The following is a 23293-nucleotide window of genomic DNA, read 5'->3' on the forward strand; positions in this document are numbered from 1 at the left end:
GCATGCCTTTCTTTTAGCTCTCTTATTTTTTCTCAAAAGATAAATTCAAAAATTTTCCAATATTAATTTTTTCTTCTTTTCCTCTTTCCTTTTATTATGATGCACTTTCAACGTTCCATTGAGAATTTGCAAGAGTTTCTACATTGTTTGAATTATTTCACCTACCTTTGAGATTGGTGAGAATTTGATATGCTCCCATTGATACTTTTCTATGGAACTGCTCAACTTCAAACCCTAATAAAATGAGAATATCCAATGAGGATTTCTTCGTTTTGGAGCACTAGTTCTTGGTAAAGGGAATATACTTCCACCCTTGTAAGGCTATTTTAGGTGTCGCCTTCTTGTTATTCAAGTCACCTCATAGTGAACCTTGAAGTAGCTTCCCATCTATCATATTGCAAGCTTCCACATAGAGCTAGCTACAATAGTTGGCAATCACTAGAATCCTTGGTACTTATATTTTTGAGTTAAGACATGAAGTTTATAAGTTTAGTGCTAGTTTGAAAGGTGATATTATTTCATCATACAACTAGCAATGTAGTTTGCTTTATTTTCTATAGCCACATGTTTTGGGCAATGCAATTTAGCATTTTCTCAATATGGCTATGCGCTTTGCCTTGGTGGTTCTTTTTGTCCATGTGCACTTCCATGACCAATATGGTCATGCACTTGGTAATGTGCTTTCCTTTTTAATATGTCTATCTAATTTTCATGATGGGGTATACATGACTGGGTGGTTTGCTTGCCATGCACTTTGAATGTTTGCTCTTGTTGCTCATTTGGATAGTAGGGAAAAATATGATGTTAGTGTGTGGAGTTTCTATTTAATCCATTGGTGCAATATGCTTTTTTTTCACTAATATAATCATGAGCTTTGCAATAAGATGGATGTCATTGCCATGATATATGCTTGGCCAATGTGGCCATGTACTTTGGTCAACATTGTAAGTGTTATTGTTGTTGAATGCAATGACTCTGTTGTTGGGGCCACACAGTTTGTGTTATTCATGTGTACTAAACATATTTCTTTTAATTTTCTTTTTTGTTATTGTGATTACCTTTCAACAACTGTGGTCTTGCTTTTGTGTCAAACAAGTGTGAAAAGCTTAGCTGCGAGTAAGTATTATACAAATGTAAATTTCTAATCAATGAATATTTATTTACTAGTTATACCTAGAAAATCATGAGTTCCAAGTTAACTTGATAGAATATCTATAATTCCCTAGTTAGAGGATAGTACTTGCTAGTTATGACTAGTAAAAACTAAAATTTTCTAGTTAGGTTGATATTATTACTAGTTATACAATAACTTCCTAGATAATGTTGCTAGATAGGGCTTCAATTTTCTAGATACTTTCTAGGAAAAGGATATTGTTACTAGTTAGAAGAGATTGGTGATGGCAAAATTATCCAGTTATAACTAGAAAAATCTACATTCTTCCTAGTTCTGTTAGTAATCTTCCTAGTTATAATGTGAACTTTCTATGGAGTAAGTGGTTTAGAGTCTCTTGTGCGATGCCTCTGTGGCTTCCAGCTAACAAAGTCGCAAGCGCGCCATATGAATTTTGGTGTGATGATGTTCTCTTGAATTAACATTCTCTTAAAAGTGCCATGCTATCCTAACTTTTGTTATTGAATTTATAATTACACGAATGTATCATTACATGTCAGAACTGGCCGAGAGTTGTTCCAAATAGGAATGAATGGCTATATCGAAGGCATCGTCAAAACGGTTACGTGAGCGTGAGCTCAAATTGGAGGTAGAATACGGGACAGATGAATATACAATTCTTGGGATGAGGTCTCTCACAGCCTGCTGCATTGCCATAAGTTTCTCGCTCGGGATATCGGATAGCGTTTTCAATACATTTACTCGTCCAGAGACCACATCATCTTCGCTGATGAAGACGGAGTAGTTAGAGGGAGAGGATGGCAAGTGCCATACGTATTGCTCATAGGCCGTATTGTTGGCAAACACGACTGGTATACAGCCGGCCACCACACTGTCGAAGAATCCTCTCCTCGTAGGGCTGTCGCCGCCTGGCTGTAAGCAGAAAACTGATGTGGCCAAGGCGTTTATCACCTTGTCGTGCTCGGAAGAGCAGTTGATCACATCCATGCTTGTGTTGGATATTGATGCAGAGTCATCGCACTGTATCGCCCTGCATTCCGTTCTATTTGTAGAGCATTGATGCATCAGCTCCATCCTCAACCGCTTCATGATTCTGTCTGAGAACTTCCTCGATGATGCCCCTAGAAAGGTGACTAGCCAAGGCCTGTTCACCACCTTAATTGCCTCCTATTAACGAAAGCCATGAATTTGTTAGAACCGCTTTGCTCAGTTGATTAAATATAAATTGGTGAAAAATGTATGCTCTTTGAATGCGTAATGTCTCTAGAGATGGTCAAGCTGCTGAAGGTTAGGGTAATATCGTTAAGGTAAGGCTTACATACTTGGGCACATTTCGTTTAATATACAATGTCAACGGTGATATTCCCACTTCACATTTTGTGTGTGTGTGTGGGGGGGCACTTAGGGGGTTGTAAGGGTTTTTGGGAGGGAGGAATTGCTGTGTGTGTGTAACTATGTTAGTTTATATTGGAGGGGGCAGGGGAGGCGAGACTTAGGGGGGTGTAAGGGTTTTTGGAGGGAGGATCTCCTTTGTGTATGTAACTATGTTACTTTATATTATAGGTTAACAAGAATAGGCTATGTGCATTTGTGTGTGCGCCTCTCTCTCTCTCTCTCTCTCTCTCTCTCTCTCTCTCTCTCTCTCTCTATGTGTGTGTGTATATGAGTGTGTGCACATGCATGTGCATGTGTGTATGTACTATCTATGTGTTAGATTCTATTTATGTATATGTATACTTCTCTATTTTTTGTTTGTTTGTTAGTCTACCTACCTACCTATCTATGTATCTATCTATCTATATATCTACATATCTCGATCTATCCCCCCTTCTCAATAAGGAAAATGATCGATTACAACTAGAGGAAAGGTGGTTTAAATTTTTTTAGGTAAGGGTGTGAGGTTGGATGGAGGGGCATAAGAGTAGGGGCTTTTGGGATGGTATGCTAGTTATGACTTGATGCTTCTAAGAGGGGGTGTTAGGTTGGATGGAGGAGGTTCAAGATTAGAGTGTTCACGAAGGCCAAAGATGTCTAATTATTGGGGGAGAGGGGAAGGGGAGGGAAGGTGCATTATGATTTTGGTGAGGTCTATTGGGATTTTGCATTTTGAAGGAGGCACACATATAATGTTTTGGAGCTAAACATGTTGGGGATTATGAGAAGGGTTTTCTAGGTGTGGTCTTACTTGAGGGGAAAATTTTCTTGGTGTGGTGATGGGTACACACACACACAAATGCACGCATGTGCACACACAAACATATGCAGACATGCTCACTCACACACTTAGACATAGATGCAAACATACACACATAAACATTCTGTGTTTGTGTGCATGTGTCCGTACACACATATGCACACTCTTGTGCCACTATGCACACACTGTGTGAAAAACTCTAGAGTGTGGCTTTCTTATCGATCTAGAGAGCCAATGCCATTTTAGACATTAGTGTCAGTATCTGTAGTATGGATGGTTCAAAAATATTATATTTTTGGACAAGTTTAGCCAATTTTTGATATTTTAGATATTATCTCTTGTAAAAATCCATAAAATTGTAGACAACTTCTAGATTAGGATAACATGTAAAAGAAAGTAGACAACTTTCAGCCATTTTGAGAGAATTTTATGTAAAAAGAAATATTGGCAAAATCGTGCAATGCGTGATCACTGTTTTTAGGCAGTGAACAACACTCCAAGTGGGAGATGAAGAAGAAGTCATATGGCAGAATTCTGGCCAAGTGTCTTGGTATTTTACCCCCCCTTTCAGAGCCAATGGAAGTTTCAAATTGGCAGTCTGAGTAGAATAGAGAAAGGTATTGTTTTATGTATGTTTTTGTCTACAAAAGATTTATCTTCTCATAATGCAGAAATAAATTAACAAGCTTCATCTCTATGAGTATTGTTCTACATCTCCTAAATCTTTCAACCCCTTCTCTTTTATCTACTCCTCTCTTCCTTGAATCTCCCTTCACCCTGTTGTCTCTTTCCCCCATGGTAGACTTTCAACCCCAAACGCTCCTACAGTGGTGAACCCAACATGAAAGTTGGCAGCAGAGGTGTGTAAAGATGGAAAATTCTGCTGGATCAAGTGGTGGTGATGCTTTATAACAAATGATTGCTTTGTTGCAGTAATAACAACAGCATATGCTGATGCCAGGAGGCATATTCCACGGTGGATTCCGTGAGGTTTTACGGTGGATTCCGTAAACTTAGATGACCGGGGCTCATACGCAAAGAGGATTCTTTGTGCGAGAAGTTGATGGGGACGCCTGTCCTTTTCGGGCGTTTCATTAATTTAGTGTGTACATGGGTGATTCCATAGCGGGTGATTCCGCAAAATGCATATTAAATTAATAAACGTTTATGAGTTTAGAGTGCGCACTCGTAATAAATTAAGGTTAGGATTTATTTCTAACTAGTTGATTTATTTATGTAGTTGAAGACTGCTAGGTATTCACTTTTGTCGGTTTAATTGTGTTATTTTACTAACGATTGTGAATGCTTCAATTGATGTGTAGAGATAGCAGCAGTGGCGGAGGAAAGCATTGGAGTCTAGCGGGTTTTCGATCTTTGGACTATATTTTGATAGGCGCCACGCCTATATTTTGATTATGTCTATAGAGACATCGATTATTTATTATTATTTTGTATGCGCTTATGCGCCTGGATATGTTATTTTTATTTGGACATTGAGATTGGGCGTGCCAGACACTATGGGCACCGTCCATTAGCTTTATTTTCTTATTTTTGGTAGAAAGCAAACTCAAAAGCTAAAAGCTTGTCATATTTTTGTAATTGGGCTATTTTTGAGCAAAAAGATTGGAAATATACATTAAATACATGCTTTGTGAAGCGCTCACACAAGGCATGGGGGAGATTGAACCCAATTTGTCTCTTGTCTCATGTCGTGCTTGTTTTTACATTGGTCTTTGTGCTAAAAAGTAGAGTACTTTTGTTCTTGGGGACCTTTGGGAATTCACTACGTGAGCTACCTGCGTCCGATCTGCGCACCATATGCAAACTCGGCAAGAAGCAAAAACAATTGATTTCTTAGCTGTGAATGCATTGCACGCAATGGGACAAGAATTGAAGTAGTTTAAAGGTCAAAATGTTTCGGCCTTCATTTGGTTGTATGAAGAAAATATGTTGTTTCATGGGGTACCATAGTATACATGGAGTCGGTATTTCTTCCATTTGGCCATGCATGCTTTACATGATTGGATTGATGAGTTACATAGAAGAGATGTTGATTGGGCAATTTTTAAGAAAGCTTTGAGAGAAGAGTTTTTCTTGGAAGTTGTAGGATTGGTAACTATAAATTTATTTATATATTGGATTGAAAAGCCCATGTTTCTAAAGATTGCAGATCCTATCTTATAAGAAAAGTTGACTAATCGTTTAGAAGATGCCTCTTATGAAACAGGAATAAAGTCAAATTTGGCTAATATAACTGAGGTAGTGCATATGTTGGTGAAGAGAGAGTAGATGAAATGAAGATGGGGTACAAGCACCACACCTACCAGTGGTTAGAAGGGGGTTGAAATTGCAGCCAAGGTGCCTATAGCTATCGCGGAACAACTGGCTATACCTATTGGTCTAGCTCTTAAAGGTGATGTTGTGGATAAATTAATCAAAGGCATGTGTGATTTGAGGCTGAATATAACAGAAATCTATGCAAAGGTCAAAAATTTGGATGTCAAGGTAGAAGAGAAGGGTCGGGCATTATTCCAAAGGCCATATATAGAAGGTTACAAGAGGAGATGCATTTGGTGTGATAGTTTACAACATGAAAAGTGAGATTGTACAGCCTATCATGAAGTAGAAGCAAAAAGGTTAGTCTTTTAGAAAGATGGAAAAATACATGCAACAGAAACTAGTCTTCCAATAGAGCCAAATTTTGCAAATAGTGGCATGTAGAAGAGGTTGGAAGATATGGATGCAAGGAGAACATTTGTTGCCATAGATACAACCACATATGGGTTGAGAATTGAAAGGATTAACGAAGCTCGTAAAGGAGGCATAGCTGAAGCAAAATCTCGTGTTTGAATGTAAGCATTAGATTGCATGGAAAAGGGAAAAACAGCAAAGCCTGAATTGTCTTATGCAAATTAGAGTATACCAGGGAGAACAGGATGGATTGCACCAGTGGATTCATTTTCAGTCTATTCTTATTTGATTGAGGCTCACAATCAAGATGATCTTGTGGAAGAAAAGAGAAGAAGAGATAAGGACACTACTTGTCCTTCCTCTTCAGGCCCATCTAAACGCATAACACGAAGTAAAATGGAGTAGCAGAAAGAGGCTGAAAAAGCCATACCTGAGCATGTTATGGAGGATGCATCTCAAGAGAAGAAACAAGAAAGGAAGAAAAGGGGCAAGCAACTCGATTACAGGTTATAATCGAATCTTGAGACTGCCACAAACCTAACAAATATCTTGGAAGATTGCATACTTGGCAGTAGAGTGGAATTCACACTTGGCAAAGTTCTTTGAATCTCAAAGCATGAATTTCATAATGCAATCATTGAAATGTTAAAACGAAAAAGACAATTTGATGGTGAAGTTTTTCAAGCATTGATGCAGGTTGACAAAGACATAGAGAAACAACTTTGGAGGGAATATGATGGTGCATGTAATGCTGATTTGGAGTAGGTTGATATTGAAAATGAGTTAAATGGGAGTGTAGACAACAAGCTTGTGGCTAAAGTTGGTCTTCTGGGGGCAGCAGTAAGCATAGAGAGAAGGCTATGTATAATGGGGATGTCCATCAACAAGCACATGAAGAATAAGATGCTCATTTTATTCCAAGCAGTCATTATTCACGAACACATTCGGCTCGTGCTACAACAGAGAAAATTGTTAAAGTGGAAGAAAGAGAGATGCCTTGCATAGCTCTCTTGGATCATGGTTCTAAAATCAATGGTATGGCACACAGCTTGTATGAGAATGGAGGTTGGGCAATTGATGTAGATCCGGGATGTCACATGCAAGTAGCAAACAATTCATGAGGGGATCTTTATGTGGCTTGTTCAAATGTATCTGTGACTATTGGAGATGTGAGGGATGAATATCATTTTTCTGTGTAGGATTCATGTAGTTATTCGATGATTTTGGGGCAGCCCTATATCTTGGAATCAAGACTCGAAACAAAAGCCTTAGATGATGGTTCTTCATATGCACAGGTTTGAAGTAAAGACAATACAAAGGCGGTACAGTTTCTCATTATTTGTGTGAATCATCCCCATAATCACAATATGCTACAGGATAATCCTATTCCACCTACTGCACGAGAGTTTAAGGGTTTTTAGACAACACTGCAATAAGTGGAGACTATGGTAGTGCCTCTAGGAAAATAATTATGCCTCCAAGAAAAGGGAAAACTATATTTGTGTCTAGATTGTAAGAATGGACAGCATGTAGTCTTGGCAGTTTTAAGAATATTTGAGCCATGTGAAAAGAAATATGTAGGATGGGCTGAAAAAGAGCTGAAGACATATGGTTTGATGGCTACAAATGAAGGTATTTCACGGCTATTTTTTAGAATTGGTTAGTGTTGATACAATGTTTTAAATTTCTCTGGCAATGAATGCTAAAAATAGGGAAGAAAAAGAGGTTATTTATGTTGACACTTTAGAAATGTGTGAAGTCATTCAAAATTTTGCTAAGCATGAATGTTATGGGCTACAATATGGTTTGCAAAACAAGGCTGAAGCAAGGGTGGATTCAAAGTAGAAAATAGTTGCAAAAAAGGTTAAGCTTGTGGCTTTGCCTTTACCATGTGAAAGTGATGGGTTGGCTGAAAAAGTGTCTCAACAGCCTAGTTTGCGGGATCCACATGGAGTAGGACATAAATTTACAGCTGAAACTTTGCAAAAGCTAAAAATTGGTAATACAAGCTTTCTTTTGCCTGTAGAAAGAGCTTGTTTCTTGCAGATGTTGGCAAGGCATGGGAAAGCCTTTGTGTTTCAGCCAAATGAAATTGGATGTGTTGATCCGACCATAGTTGCACCTATGATGATCTTTACAATACCTCATGTGCCATGGAATTTAAAGCCTATTCCAATACCTCAAGCATATTTGCCTAAGCTACTGGAGCTTTTGAACAAGAAGATCAGGATGTGGATTTTGGAGCCCTCTTCAGCTCCATATTCGAATCAATGGTTCATTGTTCCAAATAAGAATGGTTCTTTAAGGTTTATAAAGGATTTGCAACCAGTTAATAAAGTCACCATAAGGAATGTTAGATCATGCCTGATAGTGGATGAATTTGCAAAAGCATTTGCATGCAAGTCAATTTACTCTATGGATGATTCATATTCAGGATATGATCAGTTCCAGCTTGCATTAGAAAGCGGAGATATCACTACCATGAAGACAAAACTTGGATTGGTTAGGATGTGTATGCCAAGCAATTCAATGGTGCATATGGTGAATGATATGCATAAAGTTTTGAGTAAGTAGATTTCTCAGTTGGCCTTACTCTTTCTTGATGATGTGCCGATCAAAGAAAGTGATACCTATGAGAAGAATGAAGAGTTGAATGAGCATGGATGTAGAAGATTTGTGGCTGATTATATTGCTGATTGTGATAAGATTTTGAGTAGTCTTGAAGAAGTGCATTTGATTCTGTCATGAGAAAAGTTAGTTTTTGGAGTGGAGGAAGTATTAGTTGTTGGGCACATGTGTGGACCATATGGGAGAAATTCCTCACCAGTAAAGATTGATGCCATAAGCAGGATGCGAAAGATGTGTTCGAATGTATCGAGGTGAGAAGATTTTTGGGTGCATGTGTCTTTTACTTGATATGGATTCCACATTTTGCTCATGTGGCTAAAAGTTTATATCAGCTCTTGAGAAATGGGCAAAAATGGTGGTGGGAAAAACAACATACGAAGGCAGTTCAGAGGTTAAGGAGCTTATTGATTTCAAGCCCAACACTAAAGAGAGCAAATTATAAGAATGGGAAACCTATTATTCTCACCGTGATACAAGCCCAATTAGCATTGGTTGGGTAGTGGGTCAGGATGATGCTGATGGAAATAGGTATGCCATTTGGTTTGGAGCAAAGGTCCTCAATGAATGGCAGCAACGGTATTCTCAAGTTAAAAGAGAGCTTTAGGGTGTAGTGACAGCCCTTAAGTGTGATAGGGCGTATTTTATGGGAGCTCATGTAGTGGTAGAGACTGATTGTCTACCTCTATTGGGCATGATAGTGAATTGCTCAACTCCTAATATTGCCATGTTACGATGGATTGCATATATAAAGTCACTTAACCTTGATTTTCATCGTATTGTAGGTAGAGAAAACTTCATGGCTAACATGCTTTCATGAGTAAGGTTTGAAGATGAAGAGGAGATGATGGAACATGAAGAGGATGATATGATAGGTGTTGAAAATGACTTTATGACAATAAGGAATGAGTATACAAATGATGTTACTACAAGTACAACTATTATAACATGGATTTCAATAATAAGAGTGGAAACACAATTTTTGAAAGAGTTGTATGAGGATAATTGGTTGAAAATAGGCCAATATCTCAACCTCATGACAAAATAGATTGAGTGGTTTGAAGTTGAATTCAAAAGGATTAAAAGAAAAGCTTATGGGTTTTTCTTAAAAGACAGATATTTATGGAAGCATGCAAAGAAAAAAAGAGGAGCTCCATTACATGTATTGGGAGATAGGGCTTCTCAATAACATGTGATGTAGGAGTTTCATGAAAGCTTATGGGCTGGACATAGAGGAGTTTGGGGAACATTTTCCAAGATCAAAGAGAAGTATTGGTGGAAAAACATGTATAAAGATGTGGAGCATTATGTGGAATCGTGCAGTGTCTGTCAGGTGTATTCCATGGTAAAGCATAGAGATGGGTTGCAACTGACCTATCCATTGTCTATGCATTACAAATGGGTAGTAGATTTGGTTACCATGCCTATAGGTTTATGGAATATGAGATATCTTGTGCTTGCACAAGAATACTTGAAAGATCAAGTGGAAGGTTGAGCTCTTAGTACAAAGACTACTTCAACAGTTTACATGTTTTTATCGGAAGAAGTGTTTTGTAGGTATGGTTGTGTTGGTAAAGTGGTTGCAGATAAGGAGATTTGGATGTGGATGAGGCTCATGAATTCTTTTCACAATTTGGTATCAAGATGTCTTTAACTTCAGCCTATAATCCTGAAGCAAATTGCAAAAGTGAAATAGGTCATTAGCCTATCATTAAGGCATTAGCAAAGTCATGTAAGAGCAGGATGAAAGAGTGGCCAAGGATGTTACTCTTTGCCTTGTGGGCTGATAGGACCACTCATAGTGTAGTTACAGGGTATATGCCTATTGAATTAATGTATGGACAACACTAGCCAATCATGCCTATTGAGGAGACTATTGCTACTTGGAGTGTTCTACCATGGGAAGAGGGTTTGAATAGAGAAGAGTTGCTGGTCCTACGCATTAGACAGTTAGAAAGAAGGCCTAAAGACTTTGAGACAACCATAAAAAAGCTTAAGACTATAAGGATCAAGAACAAGAAGAGGTTTGACAAGTGACACAAATTTCGACCACGAGCTATACAAAGAAGGGGACTGGGTGTCGGTTTATGATAGCAACTTGGAAAATCAGCATAGTGCTAGTTGTTGAAAGATGGCAAAGCAGTGGTTTGGTCTACATGTGGTAAGGTTTGTTTTTTATAATGCTACCTATGCATTAAATGAGATGGATGGGACAACTCTAAGGATTCTAGTGGCTAGAAAATGTATCGAGCTCTTTAAACGTAGGGAGTTTTCATCATATGAGTTGAAGGAGTTGGATACTGAGCATAAACATGAGAATATGGAAGAAGAAGAGGTAGAAAATAAAGATATTGACATGGCAGAAGATGCTTCTTTTGATGCTACAAATCCATAAGACTTTGGCACATGCTAGAGGATGTGCAAAATAGGAGAGGGTGGGTGACATGCTGCTATGCACACGCGATGTAAAAAACTCTAGAGTGCGGCTTTCTTATTGATCTAGAGAGCCAATGCCATTTTAGACATTAATATTAGTGTTTGTAGTGTGGATGGTTCAAAAATATTAGATTTTTGGATAAGTTTAGCTAATTTTTTATATTTTAGATATTATCTCTTATAAAAATCCATAAAATTGTAGATAACTTCTAGATTAGGATGACATGTAAAAGAAAGTAGGTAGCTTTTAGTCATTTTGAGAGAATTTTATGTGAAAAGAAAGATTGGCGAAATCACATGACACACAATCACTATTTTCAGGCAATGAACAACACTATGAAGTGGAAGATGAAGAAGGAGTCCTGGTATTTTACCCCCCCCCCCCTTTTCAAAGGCAATAGAAGGATTAGATTGGCAGTCTGAGCAGCATAGAGAAAGGTATTGTTTTATATGTAGATTTTTGTCTACAAGAGATTTATCTTCTCATAATGCAGAAATAAATTGGTAGGCTTCATCTCTGTGAGTATTCTTCTAGGTCTCCTATTTCTTTCAACCCCTTGGGGGGGTCACTCGTGAATATATGTATATATAACGTGAGTTCAAAATAAGGGGTTTTAAAACACGTCTCTTCTATCTACATGTATATATATAGTGAACCCCCCGAGCAACCCCTTCTCTTCTATCTACTCCTCTCCATCCTGAATCTCCCTTCACCCTGCTATCTCTTACCCCCACAGTAGAATTTTGACCCCAGACGCTTTGATAGCGCGTGCACACACATACACATAGGGAGAGGGTTAGGGTATTTGGGGTGGCATGATAGGTGTACTATTTTGGCCAAGGATGTTACATTTTTAGGGGGACATCAAGGAATGTACATTAGGATTTTTGTGTGGAAGATTATGGATCTCTTTGCAGACTCTTCCATCACTCTCTCCCTCACCTCTTCTGTTTCTCTCCCATATGATGAACCCTCACTCACATCTTAATCAAGTTTGACTCAATCCCATATGGAAACAATAATGGATAGCTCAATGAATGAGATTTCTAATTGCTTCCATTATTAGTGAGGTCGATGAGAGAGAATACCCATAGACCATCATTCCCTAAATGGAAGATGTATGGCCCATTAAAAATCAAATAAACAATCATTATATCAAATTAACTAATGATGAACTTTCTTAAAAGCAATGCATCAATACTTGAAGATGGAATATCTAGAGCAAGGTCACATGTTTGACAACAAAACTTTAAAGAAATCATTTATTAAAAATATTTTTCTGAGAACTAGTAAGGCCATCAAACAATAACAATACACTAGAATAATTGTTCAATGCATTTCTGATAGTGTAGTGATAGGAAATTCTCTACCCTTCAAAAAAATGTGCTTCCAATTCATTAAATAGCAATCCTTTCCCAATAGTGTCAAGAGCATCCTCTTGTATCCCCTAGTGTTAGAAAACTAGGTCATAATGCCCCAGGGGGAAGAGAGAGAGAGGATGGGGGGTTTGAGGTATTATGTCAACTTAGAATAGAAGTGTTGAATGCTTGCACTACTGGTCATAGGTCTTTGTGTGTGTGCATGTTTCTTTCTTTTGGGGGGGGGGGGGGGGGGGGCATTAGGACTTGATGGGGTGAGGGGATTGGGGTCTCATTGATGCAAGCAACAAGGGGACTTAACTAGTACATGACTAAAGGGCAAAGAGGGGTGTCAATGTTTTTGGAACACTTATGTCCATTTGGAGTAGTGGAAGGTTGCATTTCTAGGGGGGGCATATTAATTGAGATTTTTAGTCATAAACAAGGACCATGGTGTAGGGAGGAAGGGGGATTTATAACTTTTGGATGAGGGGGATGGGACATGCTTAGGGGTAGAGTGTTAGGGGTGGTGAGGGCAGGAGCATTAGGGAATTTGTATAGGCATTAGGATTTGTTTAACTCAATGTTGGGCGCTCTAAGAAGTGCCATCTTATTAACTCCTTGGAAAATTGGGAGACGTGGTTAGCCCAACCAATCTTACATCGAAACCCTAGCATATGATATTATTGTTAGAAATCTCTCAAGGAATACAATGTAAGTTTTAAAGGTTTAATAAATTCTAGTCGCTATACTCAAGTTATGCTAGATATGTTGACCTTATCTTTACAAATTGGGATGTTAGTTTTGAAGATTTAACAAATTTCTAGTTGCTATACTCAAGTTACACTAGATATTCTAACCTTGGCTTAAATACATAAAGTTCAAAAAAATATTGATTCACTTTTTCTACATCTCACAATTAAACAACTAAATTCCAACAATTTTGGGGTTGATTAGTAAAAATGTGATTGTGGCTTGATTTCTCATAACAAAAGGGGATGTTGCACTTCTTAGAGGCTCGAAAGTGAATCCAAGAAAAGCCTAGTGAGGGGAGTCAAGGCTTTTGTGGTGGCAAGCATATTTGGTGATAAGTCTCTCTTCAATTTGGAATTGCTCATAAATGTTCCCTTTTTTTTCCTTTCTAATCTTAATCGTAGAGTTGTTGAGGATGTTGGTGATTAGGTTGTTTGGTATGTTGGGAAAAGAGGGGAAGTGCTAGCTTAGATTCATTCTTCTAAATGGCAAGAGGTTCAACATTGGAAGAATAGGAAAACTACCTTTTTTGTTTGGGGGGCAGGGAGTTAGGGGGTGGGGAGAGGTGGGGGCTTTGGGGGCAACATTGCCAAGAAGGGGGCTACATCCAAGAGGGATGCAAAATTAGTTTATGCATGTTAGTAGCCTCACGTTTTGTAAAGGCAAATGTAGGTCTAAGCTAAGAGAGGTGAAGGAATAGGATGTTCTCTTCAATTGGGAAGAGGGGGTAGGCTTGTTTTTAGAAGGTCATAGTTTTTGTAAGTCATAAATAAGGACCGTACTTTGAGGGAGAAAGGCATTATGGGATGTAAGGTTGTCGTGGTTATTTATCTATTTGTGACATTGATGCCACATGCTTAGGGTTAGAGTTTTAGGGGTGGAAAAATGAGGAGCATTAGGACATCCTTTTTCTTTTATGTTTTTTGCAGGGGGAGGGGGGAGTTAGTTTTCATGGGGAGCAAGATTTTAGGAGATTGGGGAGGTTTAGAATGAAAAACTGAGGTTTGGAGAGTACCAATGTCAAACCATAGATAATGTATTATATAATTCCTTCCTACTTGGTCTTTGGGGAGAAATTATAAGAAGATAGGGTCATTACTTCGCTTTTTGAAACTTAAAAAACAACTATATTAATCATCTTATATTGAATTACCTCCACCACATGGCTTACGCATTGAATAGAAGGTTTTTTTCATTTTTCCTAACACATCATAAATTACTCACAAGTACATGGTCATGTGAGCTTTCTCTTTTCTTTTCCTAGCACATGCCAACATTTCATGATGAACACATGGTCAGATATTGGATAGGATCTCCTTTTTGTCTATTCCTCCTGATCATTTTCCACACAAAAGTACCATGTAGTGTACCATTCGGATAGATCAATCCTAAGCTGTGCCTAATATGTCTTGATCAATATTTTGTCCCTAAGGCTTGAAGTTAATTAGAACACATTAATCAAGTGCTTTATATGGGTAGAACAATTTTAACTTCTCCCTCACATGGTTAACACTAGTCTTGTAGTTTACCACAAAGGTAGCTCCAAGCCACTTTAGTGGCTCGGGTTCTTTTTTACTATATATTAAAATAATACGTGCATATGATACGAAAATTGTATGGGACTTTACAAACTTTGTGAGATAGTAGAGTAAAAGATTTGGAACAAGTTTCAAGTGGAAATTCGGTTTTTACAAAATTTAAATTTTCAAAAGTGCATTAAAAATGGTCAAAACATCACTTAGCAATGCTATTTATAGTATTTACCTAATTCCAAATCTTTGAATGGGAATATATATATATATATATATATATATGTATATATATATGTATATACATATGTATATATATAATGGAAATTTTAGGGTGATTGAAAAAACTTGAGAAGGTTTTCATTAGAAACACTAAAAATTGTCGATTTTCTACGAATAGATTACCTGCCAAGTGTGGATGTCGTCCAAGGACGAAGGGTGGAAGGAAGTGGGGTAAGGGAGGCCCATGTCACGGCGGTCCATGAAGGTGCGCTCGATGGAGAGGGCGGAGACGCCACGCTGGATGATTTCGGGCTGGCGCAGGAGGGAGGTGCCCCAGGCGACGGCCAGGGGAACGCGCTGAAAGTCACTGGCGATGCGACCGAGGACCAGGAAGTGGTCAACGGCTGACGTGGCGGAAGCGGGAGAGCTGGCTGACTCAGTGGTCCACGTGGCGGGGTCCGGGGAGAGGGGTGCGGCTGAGTCAGCGGCAGCGGAGCGTTGTCGCCACGAGGACTGCGCGCTGAGCCAGCCCAGCAGGCGCTGCGTCAGCTCGTCGCGCAGCTGCATCCGCGGGTTGAAGAGCGTGAAGGCCATGTCCACGGCCGCGTAGAAGGGCACGTAGAAGGCCACTGCCTGCCCAGGGTCCCGCGTGAGGCATTCGTACCGCTTCATCCTCTCGTGGAATATCACCTCCGCCGCGAACTGGTCCGTCTCGTACCATGCGCCGCGTGGCACCAGCACCACCCCCGAGCCGCCACCTGCCCCGCTCCCATTGGTCGCTACCCGCTTCAGCGGCGGGCCCAACCCGTGGTTCTCCGCGACCCTGTCGCACGGCACGCAGCGAGCCCTCCAGCACTGCTCCTCTCCCTCCCTCCTCCTGCACCTCTCCAGCAGCCCTTCGTTGAACTCCCTCGGCAGGTCGTACATGTATATCCACCTTCCTTCGCATCGCCGCTGTCGATCCTTAACCCCCTCGGCGCCCTTCTTCTGCTGATCATCATCATCACCACCATCATCATCATCATCGCCAGGCAGAGAGCCCTGCTGATTATCGCCGCCACGCATATAATGATGCTGATTATCGTCGCCCGGCACATAATAGTTGTGATCACCTCCAGGCGGACCTACCTCCTTTCCGGTGCATATTCGTCCTGCCAGTATTGTCCTGCCTTGCGGCGCATAATACAGTACCGCTGTAAAGGACAGGGAGAGGCACACCATCAAGATCAGGCGAGGGGAGTACGCCGCCCTCCCCATACTGCTGCTGAACTGCATCAGAAACCTGCAGTTTCCACATCTAGCTGGGCCTTTACACACGATGGTCATCTGTTTCGCATGCCGCAGCACGGCGGCTCCATAACTGGTCAACACCTGCGATGCTGATTCACGTGCAAACAAATGGCGGATGCCGCGGATCACAGTACAGCTTCGTAGCTATTATTTGACAATTAGAAGGTCTTAGTGACGCGGAACATGTGTTGTTGACTTGCAACTTGTGCAATTTTTCTATCGCAAAACAATGTCAAAAGCCGTAATTGCTCTACCCACCCACAAACCTGCTTGCTTGACTTTACGATGTATATCAACCTAATAGCCTCAGCTAATCGTGTCTTTTGAAAGTTGCGCCTAATGTCCAAGTGCGTGGTCACGTGTATACGAGGTGGCACTTCACAATTATTAGCATCATTTTCAATCAGTCATTATTGGGCAGACATCAATTTCATTAAGTTACCCTTTGAATATGTGCATTACAGAGAGCGTAGAAAAGAGAAACACGTTACTAGCTAGCATAATTTAAATTTAGTCATTATTAGACACATCACTAAGTCACATCATTTTCATTCTCTTGACCCTATATATGTGTGCATTAAACTGTACTAAACAGTTGTCCATGTGTCTGTAAATGTGATGTGTGAATAAATATTGATACCTTTTACATCAAGGGAAGACAAAGAGGCAAAGCCCGAAACCCCTTCTAGCACTTACACAATTGTTGGAAGGCTAAATTTAAAAATGGCTCTTTTAAGGACTTTAGCATCGAGGGCTAGTTTACTCTCTTTCCTGGTAACAATTAAAAAAAAAAAAACCAAAGGAGCTTGAAAATCACTACTCTAGTTGCATTACATAGCTTCAAACTCTCCTCATCTAATGCTCCCCTTACTCCAATTTACCCATTTTCATTAAAGTGTTGAGATTGAGTTCCTAGAACCAATCCTTGACCTTACACCAAAGGCATCTATCATCTTTATGATGGGGTTCTCATGCTATGGTGTATATACTATTGGCAACATACTAAATGTAGGTTCCTTTTAATGAATAATAATGTGCACACTTCATATTGAATAAAGTTTTGTTGCAGGGATTCGTTATGAAAAGTTGAAAACCATGTCTACATGCACAAGTACTCAATATGCATGTCTAATCCTTTAGATTCCCGTTACACATGTTGTATAGTTCGTCTCTCTCTAGAGTGATAAGGCTATCATTCATGCGCGTGCGTGCATGCGTGTGTGTGTGTGCAACCTAAGCCATCAATCATGGACGAAGAAGGTAGCAAAGAACTCTCTTACGAAAAGAAGCCCTATGAAGAAATTGGCTCCAAATAGTTCTCCCTTGAAGGTGTAACATACATAAAATGGAAAATTCATTGAAGTGCAAGAGTGAGGAATATAATATTTGACTTCATTCAACTTTCCTTATTGAGTTATGCTTGATGAAATTTCTTCTTGCGAGCCCATCTAGAAACTTACCCAAAGCTAGAAGATTGGTCGATAAGTGCATGGGGTTCATCACATCCTACCAAACGCAGAGACTTCCACATTATTGGCCTTAAGAGGGATCCATGTGATGAGTCTCACAAGCTTTGCGAGAATATGTTTCAAACTAACACCATCATCAAGAACAAAGTTGGCAATGTCTTGGCTTGTGCCTTTGCCTCATCACACAACATGGAGGCATTGAGGTTGAGTGAGATGATTTAACTCAACACAAGCTTTCATTTTAGAGGGGATCTACCTCAAGTAGTATAGGTGTCAAATAAAGTTTCTAGAAACTTGGAATGATTGAAAGGTAGGAGCATACATTGGTGACATGTAAGTCTCATGTGGAAGATAGAAATTATGCATTGGTCAATGAGCTAGAGGAAGCCTCTAGGTTCAAGATGGAAACTAAGAAGTGTACCATCACTACAATCACGTCTATTTGTATTTTAAGCAAAATCCAAAATTTTGAGAGAAAATTGCTCATTAAATTTGAGTTGCAAATTCTACTCTCTCTTAAAATTTGGCAAATGGGACTACATTTGCTAGCCTGTCATCAATATTTCCAGGATGAATCTGACTAGAAAGGGGACCTTGAGTTGCCATGGGGACTTCTGTAAAGAGTGCTTTTAAGATGTCAAAGGAGGCTTCTACTGCAAGCTCATTCTCGGCCTTGATTTTTGCCTTCTCTCTTCTCACATACATTTGGACTTGTTCTAGTGCTTGCCTCTTGATTGCATCATTCATTAGGAGGTTGGGTCTAACCAGTTGGTTTGTACTCAACATAATAGAATCAAAGGGGTCTTCAATCTCTGTGGGACTCTTTGGCCAACATCTCTTCTACTTCCTTCTTTTCAATGTCTGTGAATTCTACTTTCATGCCACTACAAAGGGGGAGATATTCTGTTCTGAAGGTATTAAAACTCATTCTTTTGAGGATCATTGTTATGCCATCATCATAATAATACTAGCTTCTGATGGTTTGAACAGTGTATGTTGTGAAGAACACTCGATCCACCAACTTCCAGTAGGTTGCTAATTGGACAAATAGGAGATTGATAGCTCACCATGCGCCCATGTATCCTATTGTTGAGTATCCACGAACAAATTCCAACTCTTTTCTTTCTTGTTTTTGTGAACCTCCATTGACCACGACTCCTGAAGCTTCTTCACGATCTCCCATTTAATGATGCATGAAAACTTCTCAATAAATATCAAATCTTCCATAAATGGTCATTCTCTCTGTTTCTACTCTTCAGCTTGTTTCCAAACAATTTGCCACCAAGATGTTGCTACTTCAACATGAACAAGAAATAGTCCACCACATAGAGCCTACATCATGATGGTAATATGTTTTCACCATTATGGAATGAACTTCTTGTGAAAAGTTGATTTGGTAATAAAAATCTCCAACTCTTCAGTGGAAGAAGGAACTTTGCAAACATTAATTGAATTCTTCTCTTCTTGGCAATGCCAATTCTTTCATTTTCAACCTTTTATAATGCTTGTTAATGGCAAGTTCCCTGGCTGTGCACCAAAAATATGGAGCCCCAAGAGAGACACCAAGAAAAAGAGGTTTCTACTGTGCAAGAAAATCTATCTTGTAACATCAACAAGCTTTTGTTTCATTCTTTAGAGAACCATGAGAAGGAAAAAAACACCACTAGCAATAAATTTTTATGCAGCATCATAGAAACAATTATCGATTTTATTTTCAACAAAACTCATCATGTTTTTCATATTCTTTATATTTTTCATAAACCAACAAAAAAAAACATAAGAGAAACACCACTTTGAATGAAAAAATATCACATTGTATTCATCTTTAATATCATCATAGTTCTCTCACAATTTCTCATAGATTGATACATTGTTTTTCATAGAATTTGCTATCTCTAACTCTCTCTTTCTCTCTCAATCAATAGTACGTCACCTCCTCACTAAAATACTCAATAATCACTCATGATACTCCTTTGATCGTGGATGCCCCTTCTAAAAGGTATATTTGATATGAAAGGTCACTAGAGTCACTACAGTGACTCTTCATAGCTCATCATTCTCACTTCATTCCAGTCTTATCTTAAGTCTTTAGCAGCTACTTCTTTGACTTCTTCGAGCTCTTTTGGACTTACATTCACCTCTTTCTAAGGCTAGAAAACTTTTCCAAAGTCTCACATACATTCCACAGAACACTTACAGAAGCATACAGAATAAAACAGAATAGACTCTAGAGCAGGGACGGAAGCTCAACAAAGGGTTACACAAAAGGTTTCACAGAAGGTCAACAGAAAGCATCAGAATCACATAACTCGTACCAAAATCATTACAAAACATCAAAAACCATTCAATGATCTTTCAAAAGATCTCAAATTTCATCAATCATCAATCCATGTTCATACAGAAGAGAAACAAAACAAACCAGAAGCTAATAAAACTAATCAAAACCTCAATAGAACCTATCAAAATATCACATAGCCTCATATTTATACTAAAAATCATCATGAGCTTCCAAAACATAATCAATCTTATCCAAAACACTTTCAAACACTTCTAAAATGATTAGTCATCACTCAAATTTCATAAAAAATCAACCATTCAATCTTCAAAAATAACAAAAATCAACCAAAAAATCTAGTCATTTCAACATTCAACACAAATCCCAAGAGAATACCTAGTACAATGGAAGGATTATCCCAAAGAGGATACCACTTGGATCGATGATGCAACCCTTATAACATAATATCCCCAATTTCTCTCGAGATAAGGACATCTCGATTTCTCTAAGGAGGGAAGAGTATAATGTTTCCATTACTTAGTTTATTGTAATAAATAATGTGCATATACATTCCAAAAATTAATTTATGTTGAAAATAAAATGGTAAAGATTGCATATTTTTAAAACTAGCTCTAACTATAAAGATAATTGATGAGGTATTATATTCTAGCTCATGGAAGCAACGCTTGGGAAACCCTCCCAATATAAGCTTATTAAAACTATGTTTACAGTCTAGAACAAAAAAAAGAACTAGCCCAGTGGATAGTCACTTGGTAGTTAAGTGCACTTAGGTGACAATACTATCAAGATGGGTGACCTCTTGGAAAGCTTTTCCTACAAGCTAGTGGGAGCTTCTTACGCACAGCCAATGGTGCCAACGAAGCTTTCATAGCCATTGCCAAGTATGCCAAGGCCAAGATGCCAAGGTATATGCCTTGGTCACCACCTTGGAGTGATGCCTGCTTGACGATGCGACGCATGGTGCTCGCAATATCTTTATCTCCATGCTACATTCCAAAAACGAAGCCCCCTCTTTGATATCATCAATGATGTCATTAAAAACATTAAAAGCAAGCATTCTCTCTTTACCCCCCTAATTACTATACAAATAGGGATAGAGTGTCACATCAGAACAACAACCCATGCGCAAGTCTCTCTGTTCTTGACGTGACAAAGCTCCGCTACAATTAGTCGAGCCTCTCTCTCTCCACACCTACGCAAAAGCGCTACTCAAATCCATCAAGCTTCTTCCATAGCTCCCAAGAGACATCAAGATGCTAAGGGAGGTCGTGCTCTAATAGCTCCCCAATGCGAGAAAGTAGTTGCTACTATTGAGGGAACTTAACATGAAGCTGAAGTGCAAGCAAAAGTTACCCTTGAATCCATTCAACTTGAAGGACCAGTTATTCCACAACAAATCGAGGTTGCGGTCATAGCCCATAATCATGATGGATGGACAAATGGAGATACTCAGGTTTCATACATTAAAAAATGATTACTTTTAAGCTATTAACTCTACAAATTTCTAATATTTCTATTTTATGTTATTGTTTTTTTACATCTTACGATAAAATGAGAGATAAGTTAGTAATATTAGAAAAGCCTATAGGATAAGTCTATCACATAGATTACGATTAGTTAGAATGTACTTAAACTTACAAAATCATATTAATATTATCAATTGATTTTTAGGAAAGAATATAGGAATTGATGAGAGAGATAGATTCTATGCATCACATACATTGACAAGTGTGTTAAACATGTTTTATGGTTATGTCTACTTTTGGATTTGTGAATAATGAATTATGACCCTTATGATTCCGTGCTTGTAAAACAACCAGACGAGTTGTGGATTTTGGTGGTTTGGGACATTGGGATCCCCAACCCGATGCTCCCTAACACTCTGAGTAGTGTGGAAAAACTCACATGTAGGTGGGGATCCTATGCTCCCAATGGAGATAGATATTTTTAGTTTTTTATCACTCAAGCACTTGAGATGGCAAAGGGCCAAGTGATAAGTGTCCCTGTTATGTGGGACGGCTCCTGAAGCTCAGGGAAGCTTAGAGGGGCTTTGAGCCGGTAAATTCCATGTTGACCACAAACGAAGTGTAATCACATACATACCAATCCTATGAGATTGGAAGGTCCTATCCTAAGCCGAACAATGTCTTTTTGTGGAAATACGATTTTGTATTACTCTATAGAGTGATGGTTCTACTTGTTATAATGAAATAAAGTATTTGATTTCTAAATTGTTTGTTATGTGCTAAAGATTAAGTTTAACGAACCCAATTTAACTGAGTAATAAAAGAAAGCTATTTCTTTATATGTCCAAACAGCATGGTATTATGCTTTGTTAATTAGAAAACTAAAGCAAACCTAATTGAGAAAAGTTGGAGGCTTCGATCGTGACAATCAAACGCCTATGGTTAGGTGGACCTGATAAGTCAAGTAACTTTTCAACACTAGATAGAGTTAATTAAATTGTGACCCTCCCAATATCCGTAGGATTAGTTACCATGTTTAACATTGTTTTAGGGGGCTGGAGCTGAGATTTCACCTTATGGATAGGGGGATCAAGCTACACTCTCCCCCATCTCTCACTTTCTTTGTACCAAGTGCAGTGTTAACCTCACTCCTGCCTTTGATCGATTACAGAGTGGTCTTTCTTAGGTAGACATTAGATTGTTGTTAGGGGTGACTTGTCCATGCTTCCCTTGTGAAGTAGAATTGAGATTCCCATGTTTCAAGTAAGTCCTAGGTTTCCCATGGGGAGACTAGATGGTGGTGTGCATGGATATGAATTTCGGACAACTACTAAGACGACTCCTCCGGGTCTGTTGGTGGAGGAGGCATCTCATACTGCACGATCTCTAGTTGAGAAGAGGTAAGCTTTTATATTTGACTTATCACATCCATGTTTCACTTATGAAATCATTAGAGAATAGATCTTGCAACTCATGCATTGTTTTCTATGACATTGTGCTATTACAATTATTATTCTTAATATGATACCTCACCATGATGGAGATGGAGAGGGCTCACAGGTGTGATGAAGCTTGGGATGAGCCAATGTATCTAGGTAATGGCAATGGATAATGGCTTGAGGTGAGTAGCCAATGTACTCAAGGTGATGGCCAAGGAGCCTTGAGGTGTGTCGTTGATGGTCAGTATGATTGGAGTAAAAATTGTCCCCTCATGCGACTCAAGGTGACTCAAGGTGTTGTTAACTTTACACCATATGGATTTTTTCCACCCAATGAACATCATCATTGTCATATTCATCATCACATAGGACAAGTTTTATCACACTAGAGG

At 39.0% G+C, this 23293-nt stretch overlaps 1 protein-coding gene across 1 annotated transcript; it reads right to left on the minus strand.

Annotated features, from left to right (window-relative positions):
• Positions 1-1613: 1613 nt before the first annotated feature.
• Positions 1614-20955, minus strand: LOC148037265 (putative xyloglucan galactosyltransferase GT13). The gene is made up of 3 exons (XM_087677085.1): positions 20839-20955; positions 15125-16375; positions 1614-2299 (listed from the first exon to the last, which is right to left on the minus strand). Exons 1-3 carry the CDS (start codon positions 20953-20955, stop codon positions 1661-1663), a joined length of 2007 nt encoding a protein of 668 aa, XP_087533211.1. The 3' UTR covers positions 1614-1660.
• Between the last annotated feature and the right edge of the window lie 2338 nt (positions 20956-23293).

This window comes from Lygodium microphyllum, chromosome 4 (assembly GCF_053477565.2).
Source record: "Lygodium microphyllum isolate KBCC chromosome 4, Lygodium_microphyllum_v1.1.10, whole genome shotgun sequence".
NCBI lineage: Eukaryota > Viridiplantae > Streptophyta > Polypodiopsida > Schizaeales > Lygodiaceae > Lygodium > Lygodium microphyllum.